The sequence below is a fragment of the Ostrea edulis genome, chromosome 5, assembly GCF_947568905.1.
Source record: "Ostrea edulis chromosome 5, xbOstEdul1.1, whole genome shotgun sequence".
NCBI classification, from domain to species: domain Eukaryota; kingdom Metazoa; phylum Mollusca; class Bivalvia; order Ostreida; family Ostreidae; genus Ostrea; species Ostrea edulis.
In genome coordinates this window covers 74,446,804-74,466,785 of record NC_079168.1, presented here as the reverse complement: position 1 = coordinate 74,466,785, position 19,982 = coordinate 74,446,804, and the positions used below count along the sequence as shown (strand labels likewise).

Below are 19,982 nucleotides of genomic sequence, written 5' to 3'. Positions count from 1 at the left end.
TTAGCAGTACCTGTCTAAGAGAGTCTCATGACATAAAATTAAAAATTTACTTATTCAAAACAGCTCATCTTTTAAATTGAAAAAAAAAAAATATAATATACATACCTCTGGCATTTGCAAACATTACTTTATAAACTTCAACAATAGAATCACACAGAAAACTCGCTATCTGAAATTGAAAGATATTTTTTGATAATGATTTCAGTGTTAAATAAAACATAAACTTGTATATTTACAACCTAACATGACTACAGAAACAGGCCCGCTTTATTGAAGCTGTCAGTATTCAGTTCAAATGGGACTATAAAAGTGTTTAAAGGTTTGTCTTGACACTGTTGGGGAATATGTCAGTAATATATTTGGTACTGAATTTTTTAGGCAGATATTAAAAATAGAGATATATAAGACATGAATCATGCTCAGAAAAAGTTGCACTGTTAAACAAAGTTGTATATAAGGGATGGATCTGTAGCTCTCTGATCTACAGAGTTGTTTATAAGGGGTGGATCTGTAGCTCTCTGATCTACAGAGTTGTTTATAAGGGGTGGATCTGTAGCTCTCTGATCTACAGAGTTGTTTATAAGGGGTGGATCTGTAGCTCTCTGATCCACAGAGTTGTTTATAAGGGGTGGATCTGTAGCTCTCTGATCTACAGAGTTGTTTATAAGGGGTGGATCTGTAGCTCTCTGATCTACAGAGTTGATTATAAGGGGTGGATCTGTAGCTCTCTGATCTACAGAGTTGTTTATAAGGGGTGGATCTGTAGCTCTCTGATCTACAGAGTTGTTTATAAGGGGTGGATCTGTAGCTCTCTGATGTTCAGAGAAAACCCAATGGTACCATCACCGATTTGCCAATGGTAAATATTTAAATATTTAAGTCATTGGTACCATTGGATCCTGTGTACTCTGAACGAGTTTGGGTTACAAATGGTGAGAAATCCAACAATGGTACCATTGGTATACCACAAGCTGATCAATTAGTGCGAAATTTCAAAGATATACGCTCATATCACCTTTGTGAATAATTTTGCACCAAGAAGATGCTTTTAGAAATATATTTTTAAGCCCTATTAAGTACTTTCTCCTGCAGATTATTTCTCCATCTATAGCCAGGAGTTTTCGGTCAATAAATGCAAAGTGGGGTGGACCCAAAACCAAAGATGTATTTTCTCTTGTAAAATATCATGATTATAGATGATCTGAAGAAATGTTTAGACTGGGAGATTGCTACACCATATCACTTACACTTGATGTTTTTAAAACCCATTTCCGTGTATGCCGGGGTATGTTTGAAGCAATATGTCTGAAATTGTCTTTAGTTGATGCCTACGAAGATTTATAAGGGGGGAAGATGTGATACAAAATTGGTTTTTTTCAGTGTGTACGCGATGCCCACCATTTTTGATGACGTCATAAATAGAGTTACTAACACTAACAGAGCTCTAGGTTGTCTGCAGAAATGTTTACCATTGGTAAATTTTATTGGCAAACATTGGTACCATTGTCGTACCAATGGTAACAAATGTTGCCAATGGCAACTTACAGTATGTCAACCAATGGTAGTACTCTGAATGCACACAGAGTTGTTTATAAGGGGTGGATCTATCGTTCTCTGATCTACAGAGTTGATTATAAGGGGTTGATCTGTAGCACTCTGATCTACAGAGTTATTTATAAGGGGTGGATCTGTAGCTCTCTGATCTACAGAGTTGTTTATAAGGGGTGGATCTATCGTTCTCTGATCTACAGAGTTGATTATAAGGGGTGGATCTGTAGCACTCTGATCTACAGAGTTATTTATAAGGGGTGGATCTGTAGCTCTCTGATCCACAGAGTTGTTTATAAGGGGTGGATCTGTCGCTCTCTGATCCACAGAGTTGTTTATAAGGGGTGGATCCGTAGCTCTCAGATCAATCCCAATTTTTCTTTACCCTGAGACCTAATGTTGTGCAGCTGATCTTGTAGTCGTACATATACTGCCTACAAACACAAACCTGTAGAACATATACACGTAGATTACACTGATTACATTCAAATTTCAGAGGACATCACAGTGGTCTATAGCTGATTGTCTCCCCCTACCTCCTGTGGTTGAAGATTGGTGGTGCTGAGGTAGTCAGCGGCTAAACGGAATTTCTGATCTGATCCGGACCTCAGAATCTGCTTTAGTACATCAAACTCGTGACATGGGACTATATCTTCATAGGACTTATCTAGAATCTACAAAAATTATCAACATCCTTGTCATTTACATCAAGATGCTTATCACATACTACAAAAAATAATTTGCAAGTTATATAAACCATTATAAGACATAACTTTTCATTGATTAAAAAATGAGGGAAAATGCACAAATAATTCCTTCAGTATTTTCCCAATGACAGTCTATAAATTTGGCATTTGGTGTTTATATCTCTCAACTGATTCAATATGCAAGAGCTTGTTCTGCGTATGGTCAGTTTTTAAATTGAGGCCAGCTACTGACAAACAAGATGATGGTACAGGGGTTTAAACAGTCTCTATTGAAGTCAGCATTTTGCAAATTCTATGGTCATTATAATGATCTAGTTCGTCAATACAACCTATCATTGGGTCAAATGCTGTCTGACATGTTAGGCCATTCTTGGCACACTGATTTTGACTACGGATAACTCCGTTTACCTGATCAGGATATAGGACTCACGGAGGGTGTGACCAGTCAACAGATGCTTACTCCTCCTAGGCACCTGATCCCTTCTCTGGTGTGTCCAGGGGTCCGTGTTTGCCCAACTCTGTATTTTGCATTGCTTATAGGAGTTATGAGATTGATCACTGTTCGTTATCTTCACCTTTCATTCACCAAGTTTATCAATTTCAAACATTAACCATGACTACACCTTATAAATGTACATGATCCTAATTAAAGCAAAGATGCAGGTGCTCTATAGTTACCAATGTTGCTCATCATACATGTATGTTTATTTTATTTATGCTATTTTAAAGACACAATTGTTAGATTTTACATATCTTCATAAAATAATTGATACTGGAAGATCTTATGCATTTATATTTACATTCACTGAATCTTTTCTCTTATATTTCTTTTGAAATTGATATTGCTTTCATCTGCGATGATGAATGCATGTTTGTTGCAAACTAGTTCGATCCGGTCTTTCTTTGTTGTTTCATCAGGTGATGAAGGTAGAAAACATTGCAGAAAAAAAATTAAGTGGGTTATGATTTTTTTCTGCAATGCTACAGGCAGCTACCTTCATCATCTGATGAAACAACAAAGAAAGCATTTTATTGTTTAATTAAGGTCAATTTATCAAAGGTAGATGTCACATCACATAAAAAAGCAAAGGTTATAAATAATGACATTTCGCAAAGACTGTCAGTTTTCTAGTTAATATTTACACTTTATACAAGGCTATCAGTTTTCTAGTTAATATTTACACTTATAAAAGCTGTCAGTTTTCTAGTTAATATTACCACTTACACAAGCTGTCAGTTTTCTAGTTAATATTACCACTTACACAAGATGTCAGTTTTCTAGTTAATATTACCACTTACACAAGCTGTCAGTTTTCTAGCTAATATTACCACTTACACAAGCTGTCAGTTTTCTAGCTAATATTACCACTTACACAAGCTGTCAGTTTTCTAGTTAATATTACCACTTACACAAGATGTCAGTTTTCTAGTTAATATTACCACTTACACAAGATGTCAGTTTTCTAGTTAATATTACCACTTACACAAGATGTCAGTTCTCTAATTAATATTACCACTTACACAAGATGTCAGTTTTCTAGCTAATATTACCACTTACACAAGCTGTCAGTTTTCTAGTTAATATTACCACTTACACAAGATGTCAGTTTTCTAGTTAATATTACCACTTACACAAGATGTCAGTTCTCTAATTAATATTACCACTTACACAAGATGTCAGTTTTCTAGTTAATATTACCACTTACACAAGATGTCAGTTCTCTAATTAATATTACCACTTACATAAGATGTCAGTTTTCTAGTTAATATTACCACTTACACAATATGTCAGTTCTCTAATTAATATTACCACTTACACAAGATGTCAGTTTTCTAGTTAATATTACCACTTACACAAGCTGTCAGTTTTCTAGCTAGGGTAAAGTAATCGTGAGTCGGACACCCTTCTCTTTCCTATTCATATGTAGATTTATTCTGACTGTTTCTCCCTTGGTATTTGGTGTTGCTCGAAAGAGCTTGAAATTATTTACTATTGTTTGCTCGTAATACCCCAGTATTTTACATTCATAATGCATTGATATGCGATAAACTCCAAACATTGGTAAGTCGGACACATTTGATATTGAGTCAGACACTCCTATTCATCATGAATTATACAGGCAGGTAATCTATTACAGGTATTCTACTGACAACTATTTTATAATTTACTTTTTGTGAGCATAAATCTATGGATTTTCATTAAATCCTAACACAGGAAGGTACAGTACTTCATTAAAAAGAAATTCAGTCATGAATTATTTAGAATCAGGTGTAATGAATCGAGTTGTACCAACTGATTGCATGTAGAATCAGGAGGGGGTGGGTGGGTGTGTGTTTGACAACTTTTATTTCTTGTTATTCCCTCTGATTGTTTGACAGTGATGATACGACAGTCAACTAAGTTTGTTTATATTTTCAGTTTTCTAGTTGGTTTTTACCCTTACACCAGCTTTACCCTTACACAAGGTTTACACACTTACACAAGCTTTACCCTTACACAAGGTTTACACACTTACACAAGCTTTACACTTACACAAGCTTTACCCTTACACAAGGTTTACACACTTACACAAGCTTTACACTTACACAAGCTTTACCCTTACACAAGGTTTACACACTTACACAAGCTATCAGGAAGCAGCTAACAATCCTCCTACAGCACTTCTTTCCATGCCTGATCTCATTCTCCAGGGTTTCCATGGTGACAATAACTTGTTCTTTGTCAGGAGGCAGGAAGTCTGTCCTCATTCCTCCCAGAGAAGCCATATTCACAACTGTAGAACAGAAATCATGCTTAAAAAGGAATGTTCTAGAATAAGATAATGTATCAGTGCTCCAAGTTGCGAGTAAAACAGTCACATTTGCGACCAGAAAATCGATTTTGCGACTAGAGATTATATTTTAGTCACATTTTTGTGAGTGGAGAAAAATTGGGCATCCAGTAAAATTTTGTAATCGGGATCGGAAGTCTGAATAAATATTTTTCAGTCTCGGTCAAAACAGCGTTTGAAACCAATCAAGATAGCGGGAAAACGAGGGTTAAAGCACTTTGAATTTATCAGTAGTAAAAAGTAGAAGCCTCAGCCTAGTACATGTAACGAAGAAATTCAAGAATCACACGGAGAAAGTTCTGCATTTAAAGATGACGTAGCTGTGTCTAAAGAACAAGAGGCCCACGGGCATAGAATCGCACTTCTGATACATTGTAGAACAGGCAAAAATTCTCACTAACCAAGATTCATCAATTAACATGGTCACAGTGACCTACTTTTTGGTCGACACACTCTGAAGACTCAAGACCCATCAACTGACAAAGTTTGATGATTATAAATCAAATAGTATCTGAAATATTCAAATATAGCCGTCAAAATCCAAAAATAGGTCAGGTGACCTACTTTTTAAACAACACACTCTGAAGACTCACCATGCATCAACTGACAAAGTTTGATAAGGCCAAGTAAACTTAATTAGTAGATTATCATTCCCGCCCGCCCCTTGAAAATCGCCCCGCCCCGATTTTTTTTATTTTTCAAAATTTCGATTTCCGGATATTTTTATGTCCGGTCCGGTATCGTAAACGTACTTTGTTACACTTTGCCTTTTAGAAACCCAAATACACATGTAATTATGATTTATAAAGCCTTTTCTCAATGAGAGAAGGCATTTTCGAAGTCAAGAATACCATGGCGAAAAATAAAAAATAAAATCCTCCCACCCGCCCCATTTTTTTGTGAAGTTTGAATGATAATCTACTAATTAATTTTACTTGGCCTAATTGTAAGTCAAATAGTATCTGAAATATTAAAATATAGCCATCAAATTCCAAAAGTAGGTCACGGTGACCTACTTTTTGGTCAACAAACTATGAAGACTCAAGATGCATCAACTGACAAAGTTTGATGATCCTAGCTTTCATAGTGTCCAAAATATGCATCTAAAATTGAAAATGGGAAATTTGAATGTCTGCAAAATTCAAAAGGTAGGTCACTGTGACCTACTTTTTTTTATAAATATGTTTCGAGGCCTCTAAATGCATCAACTTACAAAGTTTGATGATTCTAAACCTCTCGGTATTTGAAATATCAACCTAAAATGTATTCATAAATGATTAGCCATAAAATTCAGAAAGTAGGTCATGGTGACATACTTTCACATGACACAGTTCAAGGTCCCATGATCCATCAACTGACAAATTTTGATGATCATAGGCTCAAAAGTGTCCAAGATATGTATCAAAATCCATTTCATAATAATCACCTGCGGAATTCAAAAAGTAGGTCACCATGACTTACTTTTGAGACAACATGATATTAGGTCCTAAGATGCATCAACTGACAAAATTTGATGATCCTAGTCCTTACACTTCGCAAAATATCAAAGTTTTAACAAAACAAAATTTAAGGTCAACTTTGAAGTGACCTCGAGACCACATCCTTTGCCCCAGGATGATGCCTTGAACGATTTTTTATCTACAACCTATCCTCATCCTTATACAAAACTTTGGTGATAATTTGCCCAGTGGTTCTTAATAAGAAGAATTTTTAGCAACCACTACTTTTGTTTGCATTTTCCTAATTATCTCCCCTTATTAAAGGGTCACAACCCTAGTTTGTGTACAAATGAAAGCCCTTGGGCCAAGGATAACCTGTGACAAATTTGACAAAAATTGGCCAAGGGGTTCTTGAAATATAGCCCTTTTTCCAAAAAGTTGACGCACACCACACGCCACACATATGACCATATGATTAGCTCTTTGAGCCTTCGGCTCAGAAGAGCTAAAAATGCAAAAGTAAAGGAAGAACCCCAGTCCTAATGGCTGAAGGAATTTTCGTGGTTGATATACAGAGATTGCAAAGTGTTTTGCAGAATTTGTGAGGCCAATCAGCCAGCAACATCCACCATTTCTGGACACCCATTGTCTAATTTCACCACGACCTGGCGGCCGTTTCACTAAACGATCGTAGATCGTAAACGTAGACTTAAATGTGAACGTAGCACGTAAGACCGTTTCACTAAAAGTTACGATTTGCGATTTACGATCAATATTGATCGTAACCCTACGAGTGGTCTACGGCTATTGTAAGTGCTCCTACATGCACGTAAATGAGCAATATGGCCGCCATGCTGGCCCGCCTGAGATCATTTTGTGGTAGTATTTACCTGACTGAGTTTGTTTATACTTTGTAGGAAGAAAACAATCACAATGACTTGCAGTCTGCTTTTGCACAAAAATATTGTACAGTCCGAGCCCGAATCTTAAATCAATATTAGAGTTGTCCTTCTTTGTTACGCACACCCACAGAAATGCCAGTCTCACAGGGGTCAAGCCCGTTTTGGGCCCGGGCTCTGTGATACCACAGATATAGTAAATTTATTGTATCACAGAGTTCGGGTCCAAAACGGGCCTAGCCCCTGTGACCAGTCTGCTGAAGTAAATGTAAAGGCAATGAATTCATAAAAAGTGAGGAGGGGGGGGTGTAGTCCATATGTCAAACTTTGCATGTAATGATAACGAGAACAGTTGTTAGAAAAGTAATATGGGGAGGGGGGTGTTATTGCTACATTAGCTGCAGTTCTCCGAAAAAAATTATGTTGACAGACCGGAGTGTTAACATAATTTTTTTCTTAGAGCTACAGTTCTGCAGCTATTGCTACATGTGCCTGCATCACCGTTAGTGTACATGTATAGTTAACATTAGGCAGAATTCAAGTAATTCTCATAGACATGTTCAGAAATTAAGTTTCTTTAGAAACAGTTCATTTAAATCCGAGACGTTGCGATTCGACGGACTCAGTTATTTTTTTCTCGTCAGATCAATACTTTTGATGCAACTGACTAACTGCATAATATATGCACATTCGAATGATAAACATTACAAATTTTAAGGAAAATATGATAATAACATGATTTGGTAATGGGAGAGAGGTTAAAATCCCAATTTTGCAAGTGGAACGTGTCTGTAGTTTTATGAAGGTCGTTAGAAATTAAACATACAAACCTAGACCTATATGTATACAGTACACAGAAAAGGGAAGGGTCATTATCGGATCCTTGGGGTTCCGACCCCTTGTTATAAAGTGCAATCCCGTGGGGATCCAGGATAGAATAGGTCCTCAGTACCTCTTGCTTGTCGTAAGAGGCGACTAAATGGGGCGGTCCTTCGGATGAGACTACAAACACTGAAGTCCCGTGTCACAGCAGGTGTGGCACGATAAAGACCCCTCCCTGCTCAATGGCCGTAAGAGCCGAGTATAGGCCTAAATTTTGCAGCCCTTCACCGGCAGTGCAATATTAATAATAATTTTTAATAAATGATCTGGAATATACATCATCACGTAAAGATGGAAGTTAGCATATGCTTACATGCCTAAACGGAAAAAATATATGTATATAAAATACAAACGCATGGGGAAAATAAATTTAAAGTCATTTAAGGAACAAATTGAGCCTATGATTTGTTTAAAATTTAAACAAATAAGTGAATAGATATGTCATTAGTGTTATAGCGTATTTTACAACAATGTTTTAACGCCGGATTTCATGTATATATATATATATATATATATCCATGATTTGATGCAGGATAAAATTACCTATACTTGTGTGTAATTTTATTTTCATTTTATTATTATTATTATTATTTTATCAATATTTCATTTTCTTATTTTTTTTTTAATCCTTTGATCATAGTTTACTTGACATTTAAAATTCTAAAATGTAAATCTTTTATGTTATTTCTTATAAAAGTCAATAAAAATTATCCTAATTTAAACGTTACAGTAGAGATCGGGCTCAAAATTTCCATTATTTTTGTTGACAACTTGTTAGGGTTACTGCAGACGATAATGATATGTTTAAAACCTTTAACCATGAGGAAATAATGATTGAATAGTTCTTTCCATGATAAGATTAATTTTAAATCTACCTCCATAGAGAAAAGAGTTCTAAAAAGTCAGACGTAAATCGCAATCGTAAGTGTTACGACTACGTTAGGTTTCGTGAAACGCTCGTATACGTGCGAGTCAAATGATCTTAAACGTAATCGTACGTTTACGATCTACGATCGGTTAGTGAAACGGCCGCCTGGTGTACATCTTTCAAATGTGGAAGTGTGACTATTCACGGTAACAGTAAGAGACACGTCTTTGTCCGTGATTGCATTATTAGCAGTAAGTTGAGCGGGGCAACTGTTGCTGCTAATTTTCACAGACAATTACAAACTCAGGATGTAGTGTTCAGTTCTTATTGATGCTGGTACTGATTGTTTAGCAAAGATCCAACAACAGTAGAAGCTCTTATTCACATAAGCAGTGAAGGCCCACTTATTGAGGACTTTAAAGCAAATCCTTGTGTGTAACAGGAAGGGAGAAAATGCAACGCACCAGACTGGGATTCAAACCCAGGCCCCCTGAATCCCTAGTCAGGTGCTCTACCAAATGAGCTATCTGGACACCGGCAATCGAACCCGGCTGACCGCTACATGTGGAACGCTGGGTTTTCTTCCCCAGAAGCGTACTGTAAAATATACAGAATGGCCCAATGCAACACAACTTTTGCCAGAGTAAATACTTGACTTGTTAGTATCCAACATGTTTCACAGCACATTTCTATTCAGTTTAAAAATAAAACAAACAAAAGGCATACATGGGTGTTGATTTTTTTCTTGAAAGATATTCAAATAAAAAGAAAAAACTTGTAGGTCTTATTTATAAAATCTTTTACCATGGCGAGTAGAAATTTTGAAAATAGCGTCTAGAAATTTGAAAATGGCAACCAGAAATATTTCTAGGTCGCCATTTTGCGACCTGATAGAAGATGTGACTTGGAGCACTGTGTATTATAAATTTTGAAATTTAAACCATTTCAAAACAATTTATAAACATGCAACTCCTTTGTACATGTACACAACCCCTATAAAAATCATATAAAGCATGTGCCCAGTAATTACATCATGTACATTAAAATATGATGGGTTCATACTCTACCACCAGTAGGAGAATGTACAAAGATATGCACCTCATTATTATAGAGTGATATCACTAGTCATTGTGATACAGAGATTGGAGTAGATACAGAGTGTCTTATCACTAGTCAGTGTGTGTATAGAGACTGGAGTAGATACAGAGTGTCTTATCACTAGTCAGTGTGTGTACAGAGACTGGAGTAAATACACAGTGTCTTATCACTAGTCAGTGTGATACAGAGACTGGAGTAGATACAGAGTGTCTTATCACTAGTCAGTGTGTGTACAGAGACTGGAGTAGATATGGAGTGTCTTATCACTAGTCAGTGTGTGTATAGAGACTGGAGTAAATACACAGTGTCTTATCACTAGTCAGTGTGTGTACAGAGACTGGAGTAGATACGGAGTGTCTTATCACTAGTCAGTGTGATACAGAGACTGGAGTAAATACACAGTGTCTTATCACTAGTCAGTGTGTGTACAGAGACTGGAGTAGATACAGAGTGTCTTATCACTAGTCAGTGTGTGTATAGAGACGGGAGTAAATACACAGTGTCTTATCACTAGTCATTGTGTGTACAGAGACTGGAGTAGATACACAGTGTCTTATCACTAGTCAGTGTGATACAGAGACTGGAGTAGATACACAGTGTCTTATCACTAGTCAGTGTGTGTATAGAGACTGAAGTAGATACACAGTGTCTTATCACTAGTCAGTGTGTGATACAGAGACTGGAGTAGATACAGAGTGTCTTATCACTAGTCAGTGTGTGTATAGAGACTGGAGTAAATACAGAGTGTCTTATCACTAGTCAGTGTGTGTATAGAGACTGGAGTAGATACAGAGTGTCTTATCACTAGTCAGTGTGTGTATAGAGACTGGAGTAGATACAGAGTGTCTTATCACTAGTCAGTGTGTGTACAGAGACTGGAGTAGATACAGAGTGTCTTATCACTAGTCAGTGTGTGTATAGAGACCGGAGTAAATACACAGTGTCTTATCACTAGTCAGTGTGTGTATAGAGACTGGAGTAGATACAGAGTGTCTTATCACTAGTCAGTGTGATACAGAGACTGGAGTATATACAGAGTGTCTTATCACTAGTCAGTGTGATACAGAGACTGGAGTAGATACAGAGTGTCTTATCACTAGTCAGTGTGTGTACAGAGATTGGAGTAGATACGGAGTGCCTTACCACTAGTCAGTGTGTGTATAGAGACTGGAGTAGATACAGAGTGTCTTATCACTAGTCAGTGTGTGTACAGAGACTGGAGTAGATACAGAGTGTCTTATCACTAGTCAGTGTGTGTATAGAGACCGGAGTAAATACACAGTGTCTTATCACTAGTCAGTGTGTGTACAGAGACTGGAGTAGATACAGAGTGTCTTATCACTAGTCAGTGTGTGTATAGAGACCGGAGTAGATACAGAGTGTCTTATCACTAGTCAGTGTGTGTATAGAGACTGGAGTAGATACAGAGTGTCTTATCACTAGTCAGTGTGTGTACAGAGACTGGAGTAGATACAGAGTGTCTTATCACTAGTCAGTGTGTGTATAGAGACCGGAGTAGATACAGAATGTCTTATCACTAGTCAGTGTGTGATACAGAGACTGGAGTAGATACAGAGTGTCTTATCACTAGTCAGTGTGTGTATAGAGACTGGAGTAGATACGGAGTGCCTTATCACTAGTCAGTGTGTGTACAGAGACTGGAGTAGATAGAGAATGTCTTATCACTAGTCAGTGTGTGTACAGAGACTGGAGTAGATACACAGTGTCTTATCACTAGTCAGTGTGTGTATAGAGACTGGAGTAGATACAGAGTGTCTTACCACTAGTGAGGGTGGGTACAGAGACTGGAGTAGATACAGAGTGTCTTACCACTAGTGAGGGTGGGTACAGAGACTGGAGTGGATATGGAGTGTCGGTGATGTTTGGATGATGTGATGATGGACTTCATGCTGGATGACAGACTGTTTACGTCAGCTACACCTCTAGCTAACCTAATGAGGGTCTGAGAAAAAAAAAGACAATGAAAATTATACAAAAGCAGAGTTAGTTGAACATTACAACCCAATCCCACAAATATTAACAGTGATTTAGAAATTATTTCATGTGTCCGTGTTATTAGAATCAATTCAAATGTAAACCAATTTTAAATCATGTACAAAAAATATCCCCAGATATCATCATTTTTACCTGTTGAAGACTATAAATTAAAAAAAAACCCAACCATAATGAAAGACAGATATGAATATCAGTCATTGTGAGTGGGTTTATCATTGATGAATGGTAGAAAAAAGATTTCACTTGAATAATGGTAAATTTCCTACAGCTAACCAGCCATGAATTTCTGTAAATTCTCACCACAACAATAACCAGGTCTTTGTTGTAGACACCAAACTCTGCAGCCAGTCTACAGCTGTGTGAGGTGTATCCCTTGTCCAGCAGCTGGCTGATGATCACCTGCAGGGCATCTGCTTCCTGTCAGGAAAAAAAGTCAAAATCCATTTTGTAGTTTCAGTTTCGCTTTAATGCTTTATGAAAAGGTAAGCTAGTAAGTAAGCATTTTGTTGCTGAGCTTCCAAGTTTTGATTTTAGAATTCATATTTCAGTATCTGAATACTGAAGATTCCTTTTATTACATGAGTCCTAATATGGCGAAATGACTCATATATGCCAAATCGGGTGAACATGAATTCCCATGTCATCTGTTAATTAAGAGTTCTTACATGTATTTGAGCAACAGCAAATCAAAATCGAGTAATTTTATTTCATGAGTGATGCTTCTCACGAAATAACACAACAACAGATTCCTCGCCTATTTAGGAATCCACAGTACCCTAAAAATATTGTACATCTATGCCAATCAGAAGTCTAAAAATTATGCATGTAACAAAATCTTGTACATATTCATTGAATGCATGATCTCAAAATCAAAAACATCAACAAGCTTACATATGGATGCAGTTAACTGGAAATAAATGTAAAGCATATTTTTGCTTTATTAAATAAATGAAGACTTCTTAACTTTCTATCTTCATAAAGATATTGAAAATCATGATTATATTGCAGGCAGGTTAGAGAATTTTTAATTTAAATCCTGTATTTTATTGATTAAAAGGTGTTTCAAATATTAATTTGAGATACAAAGATTTGTAAATATATTCTGTGTGAAATGTATAAGACTTACAACATTTTAAAGTATATTCAATTATTTTGACTTGAGGAGAGAAAAAAGGGAATAAGGTGTATGCAATTTTAATTGTTTTTACTAATTGATTTCCATCAGTAGATTTAAAACTGGTTATGAATCTTATGTGTGCTTCTATTCAGGTTGTAAAGCAAATTTGAAGATTTTTTTCTAGCAAACTGTTTTAAAATTTTGTATATTGCATATGTTACATGTAAATCCAAAGAATGGCTGAGTAAGAATTTTATGAATGTCAACATTTTCCTGTTAGTTCAGTCTTCATATCGAATATCAATTACAAAAAGAAAATATTTTTGCCGATGTCAATGAGGATCAATAGGTGAGATGTGTTATAGACAGATTCCAGTTGAATTGTACACCTAATCTTCTATGAAACATCAAGGAGTCCGACTTAGGAAACAATTTTTACATGCATATTATTGTGTTAGTACATGGGTGGTACTATGTTAATACGAGTGTTATTGCGTTAGTACATGAGCAGTACTGTGTTAGTACATGAGCAGTACTATGTTAGTACATGAATGGTACTGTGTTGATTGTATGTCGTTTAACATCCCACTCAAGATTTTTTCAGTCATATGGAGAGGTCACCATTGCCGGTGAAAGGCTGCAAAATTTAGGCCTATGCTAAGCACTTATGGCCTTTGAACAGGGAGGGATCTTTATCGTGCCACACCTGCTGTGACATGGGGTCTTGGTTTTTGCGGTCTCATCTGAAGGACCATCCCATTTAGTTGCCTCTTATGACAAGCAGGGGGTACTGAGGACCTATTCTAACCCGGATCCCCACAGGACTACTGTGTTTGTACACTAGAGGCACTAATTAAATGCTTATGCTGTACTGTGTTAATACATGAAATATACTACAGGTATGTTAGTGCATGTATATCAGTGGTATCACGAGATGATGCTAGTAAAATCTGCTCCACTTTTATACAAGAATGTGACGTAATTCAATGTACATGGAAAACAGAAAACATGAAGGAACTCACATATTATTTTTTGACAAAATTGCATTCTGACATACTGACATTTGACCCACTGTAATGCCATATATTTACAAAAGATTTTGGAATAATTCCTTCTTATATTTAAAGCATGATACTTAAACATTATATTCCACCAATTTCATTAATTTCTGTGACAGGGCTGATTTTGACCCTTCATGAGCCTACTCCTTAGAAAATCCACAAAGAATGTGCACATGGCAAACAAACACATGTGTATTAAAAATGATATGTACAATGTATATGTACACCACAAACATGCCTTCTCACCTGCTCTGATAGGTCGTTAGAAGATGTCTCCAAGCTGGGGATCTTTCCCAATGACAGAAGTTCAGTAGGCAGTGGACTACCCACAACAGTGTCAAGCTCCAGGAGAGAAAACAAGTCACCTGACATTTCCATGGATCCAGACTGATGTTGAATCTGCTCAACAGTCCATTTAAAATTTTATACGTAATTTTCCAAAACAGTGAACAAGGAAATATAATTACATTTGTCAGTGCAGACACGTTCTAAAATTCTGTACTTGCCTGTATGATGTTGACAGCATTCTCGATACGAGCTCTCCACATGCTGTTGTACAGATGGTCACCGAGTTCCTGGGTGTTACTTGTCTCTATCACCTCGATCCACTGGTACCCCAACTGATACAGAAAAGCCTTCTCACTCAAGTTATCAGTCTGCTCCGCTTCCTTCTATTAAAAGAGCAGTATAGTAATCAGGAGAGGAATCAACCACAGCACACAAATACAGTGGTTTCAATCATTATTGTTGTTGTCGGTTCCTTTTTATTTACGTGCAGATGTACGGGTATTGCCCACACTAGTGGGCCCCCTTTCAGGTATCTGGCTGACTGCATGCATGGCAGATCTCACCTCAGATCTCCATTTTTTCCGGTCATGAGGGTTGGCAGTAGAGAGCTTCCATTCTCTAAGATCTTTCTCCGTCAGCTCTCTCCATGATATCATTGACCAACCAACTCTATGCCTACCAGGAACTTGTACATATTGAGAACGCACTTGACTGCACTGCTGGATCTGACAACGTGGCCATACCAGTGGAGTCTCCTTTCCCTTAAGATGAGGTCGAGGTCATTGATACTAAGCCCCCCGCCCCCGCAATTCACTTGTCGTAGATAATATCACTTGTGGTTTTGTTGAGGAGTCCAGTGTCAATGGTATGTACATTCATATATAATAATACATCACTGTATTCTCTTGAATAAAATTTCACTTCACTGTATTCTCTTGAATAAAATGTACGTCATTGATCATTTGATTTTGTAGTTTTGCTCAAACATGAAAACTTGCCTGGATTTCTCAAAAAAAATTTGAATCTTGGACTTCTGTAAGCCTGAGATTTTATTCAAATTATGACAGCTATCAGACTTAAATTTGAGATGTTTACAAGAAATCCAAGCCGGGAGTTCAACAAATAATGCTGACTCCACAGCAAGATAATCAAAGGTGCAATGCCTTCTAGAAAATTAAAAATCATTGACTGCTATTGCTTCTGTAGATAAATGCCCTCTCTCTCAGAAACAAAAGACAAGCGCCCGGTATATGTGAATTACCTGGAAATACTGGGCCACAATGAGTGGTGCATGTAAATTACCTGGAAGTACTGAGCCACAATGAGTGGTGCATGTGAATTACCTGAAAGTACTGAGCCACGATGAGTGGTTCATGTGAATTACCTGGAAGTACTTAGCCACGATGAATGGTGCCACTTTGTGATGCTTACACCGTTCCTCACAACCAATCCAGAACCTTCGTCTGGTCACCTGGTCTGTCCACAGAGACGTGATGGATAATTTGTGTTTCTCCCATTTGTTCTAAAAAACAAGTACATGTATACAACCTAGTTACAACCTGTGTAAACACAATCACAGAAACTTTAATTTTTGATTTCATTCTAATCATAAAATGGAATGTTCAAGAACAGTAAGAATCACAAACTTTAAAATAGTTTGATTGACAAATTACAAGTACGAGACTTCTTCACAATATAGTATCATTGCTACATTTACCAGTAACGACATTACAGTATTACTAAGCCTAAATTTACAACTGAGAGAAATCTGTATGGATGTACATACCTGGCATATCTCAAAAAAATCATTCTATTAACTCTCTAGAATGATGTTACTAAATACAGCTTTATACAAAATTAACCAATCAGAATGATGTTACTAGATACAGCTTTATAAACAAGATCAACGCCAACGTGGCATAATACGCCCGTAGATTTTGCTCAAGGAAAACATATTTTAGTGGGATTCATATTTTAGTGAAGTTAGCACTTTCCTCTGTGAGCTAATTCATTATTATGCTTGTAGAAATGGATATCAAGATATAAAGAGGGATAGCCTTAGAATGTGCTACTTCATAAATATGCTAACGGTTCGGTTTGTATCCTGCCCACAAGGTTTTCCTAATAAGTGATACTACGACCTTGACCTTTGACCTTGAAAAACAATAGGCACCTTCCTCTCATCATGATGATCAAATATACCAAGTTATAATATCCTGGAGCTTACGGTTCGGTTTGTATCCTGCCCACAAGGTTTTCCTAATAAGTGATACTACGACCTTGACCTTTGACCTTGAAAAACAATAGGCATCTTCTTCTCATCATGGTGATCAAATGTACCAAGTTGTAAAGTCCTAGGGCTTATGGTTCAGTCTGTATCCTGCCCACAAGGTCCGGACAGACGGACGACGCCATACCATAATACGTCCCGTCTTTGACGGGCGTATAAAAATTAACCAATCAGAATGATGTTACTAGATACAGCTTTATACAAAAGTAACCAATCAGAATGACATTACTAGATACAGCTTTATACAAAATTAACCAATCAGAATGACATTACTAGATACAGCTTTATACAAAATTAACCAATCAGAATGACGTTACTAGATACAGCTTTATGCAAAATTAACAATCAGAATGCTATTACAACTAACCTCTTCTATTGTGACACTTTCCATGCTTATTCCACTTTCCCGAGCAATATCCCGGGCTTCCTTAAACAAGTGTTCCTTGACCAGGTTATCCATCACCTTTCTGCACTCCTCATGGAAGACACCACTTTTGCTGGACACTAGGTTTTTGAAATTGACATCCAGTACATGTGTGCTGACAATGGTGTTCAAAAGGCGTGCTAACTGTCCAAAATTTATCACTGAAAATCAAAGGCATAAATTCAGGATCCCCAATAGCTATTTCCAAAATCAATGCTTAATGATACATTATATTAGATAAAAAACGTTTTGAAAATTTGTGAAATAGGATTTATCATTGGTAAAGCTTATATCTGCCATGAATCTTTCTTTATTCTTCAATTCGAATCTGAATCTCCATATTCATGTTTAAATTCAATGCAATAACATCATGAAATTGAAACTCACTAAACTTTCCCCAATAGATTTTCATTAAATTGATAGATTTCAGGTATTTGTGAAAAACTTGTATGATACATGTATCTGCTGACTTTTAAGACATTTCTTCAATTACTGTAATGCATATCGACACTAAATTCAGAACTATGTCTCAGTTCAGATTTGCCTCAGGCAACACATTTCTTACTAAAGATTTAGTAAAAACCTTTTTGATTCCATTCATTCAATGACAATATTTGATTAAAGGATTCCAAAATTATAATATTAACTTTTTAAAGGGACTGATTCACGATTTTACCCAAAATTTTGTTTTTCACTTTTAATGATCAAAATCTACTGCCTAATGTGTTTGAAAGATTTCACATGAAAATTAAGGTGATATATCATCACAGTAGCTCATTTTAGAGAGTTTATTATTTGTTTTGTAAACAAAGATTGCAGTATGCTATTGTTTACGAAATTTTCAAAAGAAATTAATATCGTTCTAAGTATTATTATATCTTTCACATTTCAAGCATTTTTGGGGTGAAATGGGTCATCTAAAAGTTAAAATTTGTGACTATGCAAAATTAAGATGCATTATATTACAAAATCAATAGTTCACTTGTGTGTTTGTTTACATAAAAAGACTCGAGTCTTTGTTTACATAACACATATTTAAGGCTAAAATATTACTTTTATTCTTGCATTCAGAAGGTAAAAATTCTGGCTGTCAACATTAAATGAGCTATATTTCTAATGTTTAACATCAAAAATGAAAAATATTTTTATCAAAAATCGTGAACCAGTCCCTTTAAGGTCCAACAATATTATTTTTTTCTTTTCCTAGAATTATTACATGTATGTGTATACTTTCAGAGCAGTGGCACTTAAATCCATTACACACCATCAAATTTGAAGACTAGAACGATGCTCTGACTGTCTAGTAGTCTCAGAAGATTGAGCAGGGAGTTGAGGTTGGTCGTGTGGTGAAGGTGGTGCTGAATAATGTGGTATGTCTTCTGCTGCAGCCAATCAGAGGTCTCATATACAGCTTGGTCATTAGGCATTTCTGATCCTACGTACTACAACAACAGAATTCTGGGAGCTGAAATTTCTGCGAGAAATTTTACTTCTTTTTTTGGCTTAGATCTAATTTTCTCTATTTTCCCTCTAATATTCAAGTGAAAAAAATCTTTTAAAAAATTAAGAAATCTGACTTCATGTAAAATTAAGGAAAAAAAACTTTAATCATAACACTGTCAAAAAAAACAACCCTGAAGAGACTGAGCGTATTTCATTGAGTCTGATCAATAGTCCAAATCACATGATCAACACGTAGTATATCTTTTTTTAAAAATCGCTGACCCCTTGCATAGCTTCTTTAAACTGCTCTAAGCACACTTTGCACTCTTTATAATCACTTCTCTCATTCAAAGCGGCAGAGAACTTGCAGAATGGAAGTAATGGAGAATTCTGAAAAAAAAGTAAATGAAGCCTTGCATGTGATCATTTCAGATACAAGTACAGTGTGCAGACATCACTGCTAATCAAGGGTATTCCAAACAATACAAGCTTTTAACTTACGGGCAGAAAAATACCAAGTCCTGTAGCTAACGTAGACATCCAGTTTTTATCCAGAAATATGTTCAGAATTTTGTCAAAGTGCTTGGGTCCCCAAGTCCACACTGATTTCCCATGATTCTCAATAAACAGTTCATGTGACTCGACATCCATCATGGCAACCATCCAACCAGTGAAGCAGGGAAATACTGCTGCTTCCTGCATAGGAAATAAAGTACAGGAACTTCATTTCAGAGACTTTTCATTACTCTACACATTTTTACAATTTGCAACAAATATGAAAATAAAATAAGCCAAAAATACTTCTATTCTGAAGTAAAACAATTTTTAGCATTTCAGAGAACTAATTTACCTGACAATTTGACTATCATAAGAAGAGGATATGGCAAGGGAAAAAACCCAGATCCCGGTCTATTAATTTGTAAATAAACACAACATTTTTAACTTGAGTTTCTCAATTTAGCAATTTCCTTGTTCTTGAAACCTCCATGAATCAGTTTTTGATGCATCATGCAGCTCTATCATATAGCACAACACAGAGTACTTGAATTGTTGTATCTCTTTATACATCCT

General features: G+C 36.3%; 1 protein-coding gene across 7 annotated transcripts in view; it reads right to left on the bottom strand.

Moving 5' to 3' along the window:
- LOC125649977 (spatacsin-like) overlaps positions 1 to 19,982 on the bottom strand; it is a 63,185-nt gene that overhangs the window by 11,760 nt on the left and 31,443 nt on the right. For 3 of the 7 annotated variants that reach the window (XM_056165501.1, XM_056165498.1, XM_056165502.1), the window contains 13 exons: positions 19,413 to 19,607; positions 19,194 to 19,301; positions 18,733 to 18,910; positions 17,412 to 17,629; positions 16,139 to 16,276; positions 14,973 to 15,137; positions 14,713 to 14,865; positions 12,589 to 12,705; positions 12,103 to 12,235; positions 4,878 to 5,029; positions 2,085 to 2,222; positions 1,934 to 1,996; positions 106 to 169 (listed from right to left, as the gene is read on the bottom strand). In XM_056165501.1, coding sequence (XP_056021476.1) covers positions 106 to 169; positions 1,934 to 1,996; positions 2,085 to 2,222; positions 4,878 to 5,029; positions 12,103 to 12,235; positions 12,589 to 12,705; positions 14,713 to 14,865; positions 14,973 to 15,137; positions 16,139 to 16,276; positions 17,412 to 17,629; positions 18,733 to 18,910; positions 19,194 to 19,301; positions 19,413 to 19,607 — 1,822 coding nt within the window. Of the gene's footprint in view, positions 1 to 105; positions 170 to 1,933; positions 1,997 to 2,031; positions 2,223 to 2,663; positions 2,774 to 4,877; positions 5,030 to 12,102; positions 12,236 to 12,588; positions 12,706 to 14,712; positions 14,866 to 14,972; positions 15,138 to 16,138; positions 16,277 to 17,411; positions 17,630 to 18,732; positions 18,911 to 19,193; positions 19,302 to 19,412; positions 19,608 to 19,982 lie in introns of those variants that run through there. The other 4 variants (XR_008803089.1, XM_056165500.1, XM_056165499.1 and 1 more) reach the window with 4 other exon arrangements.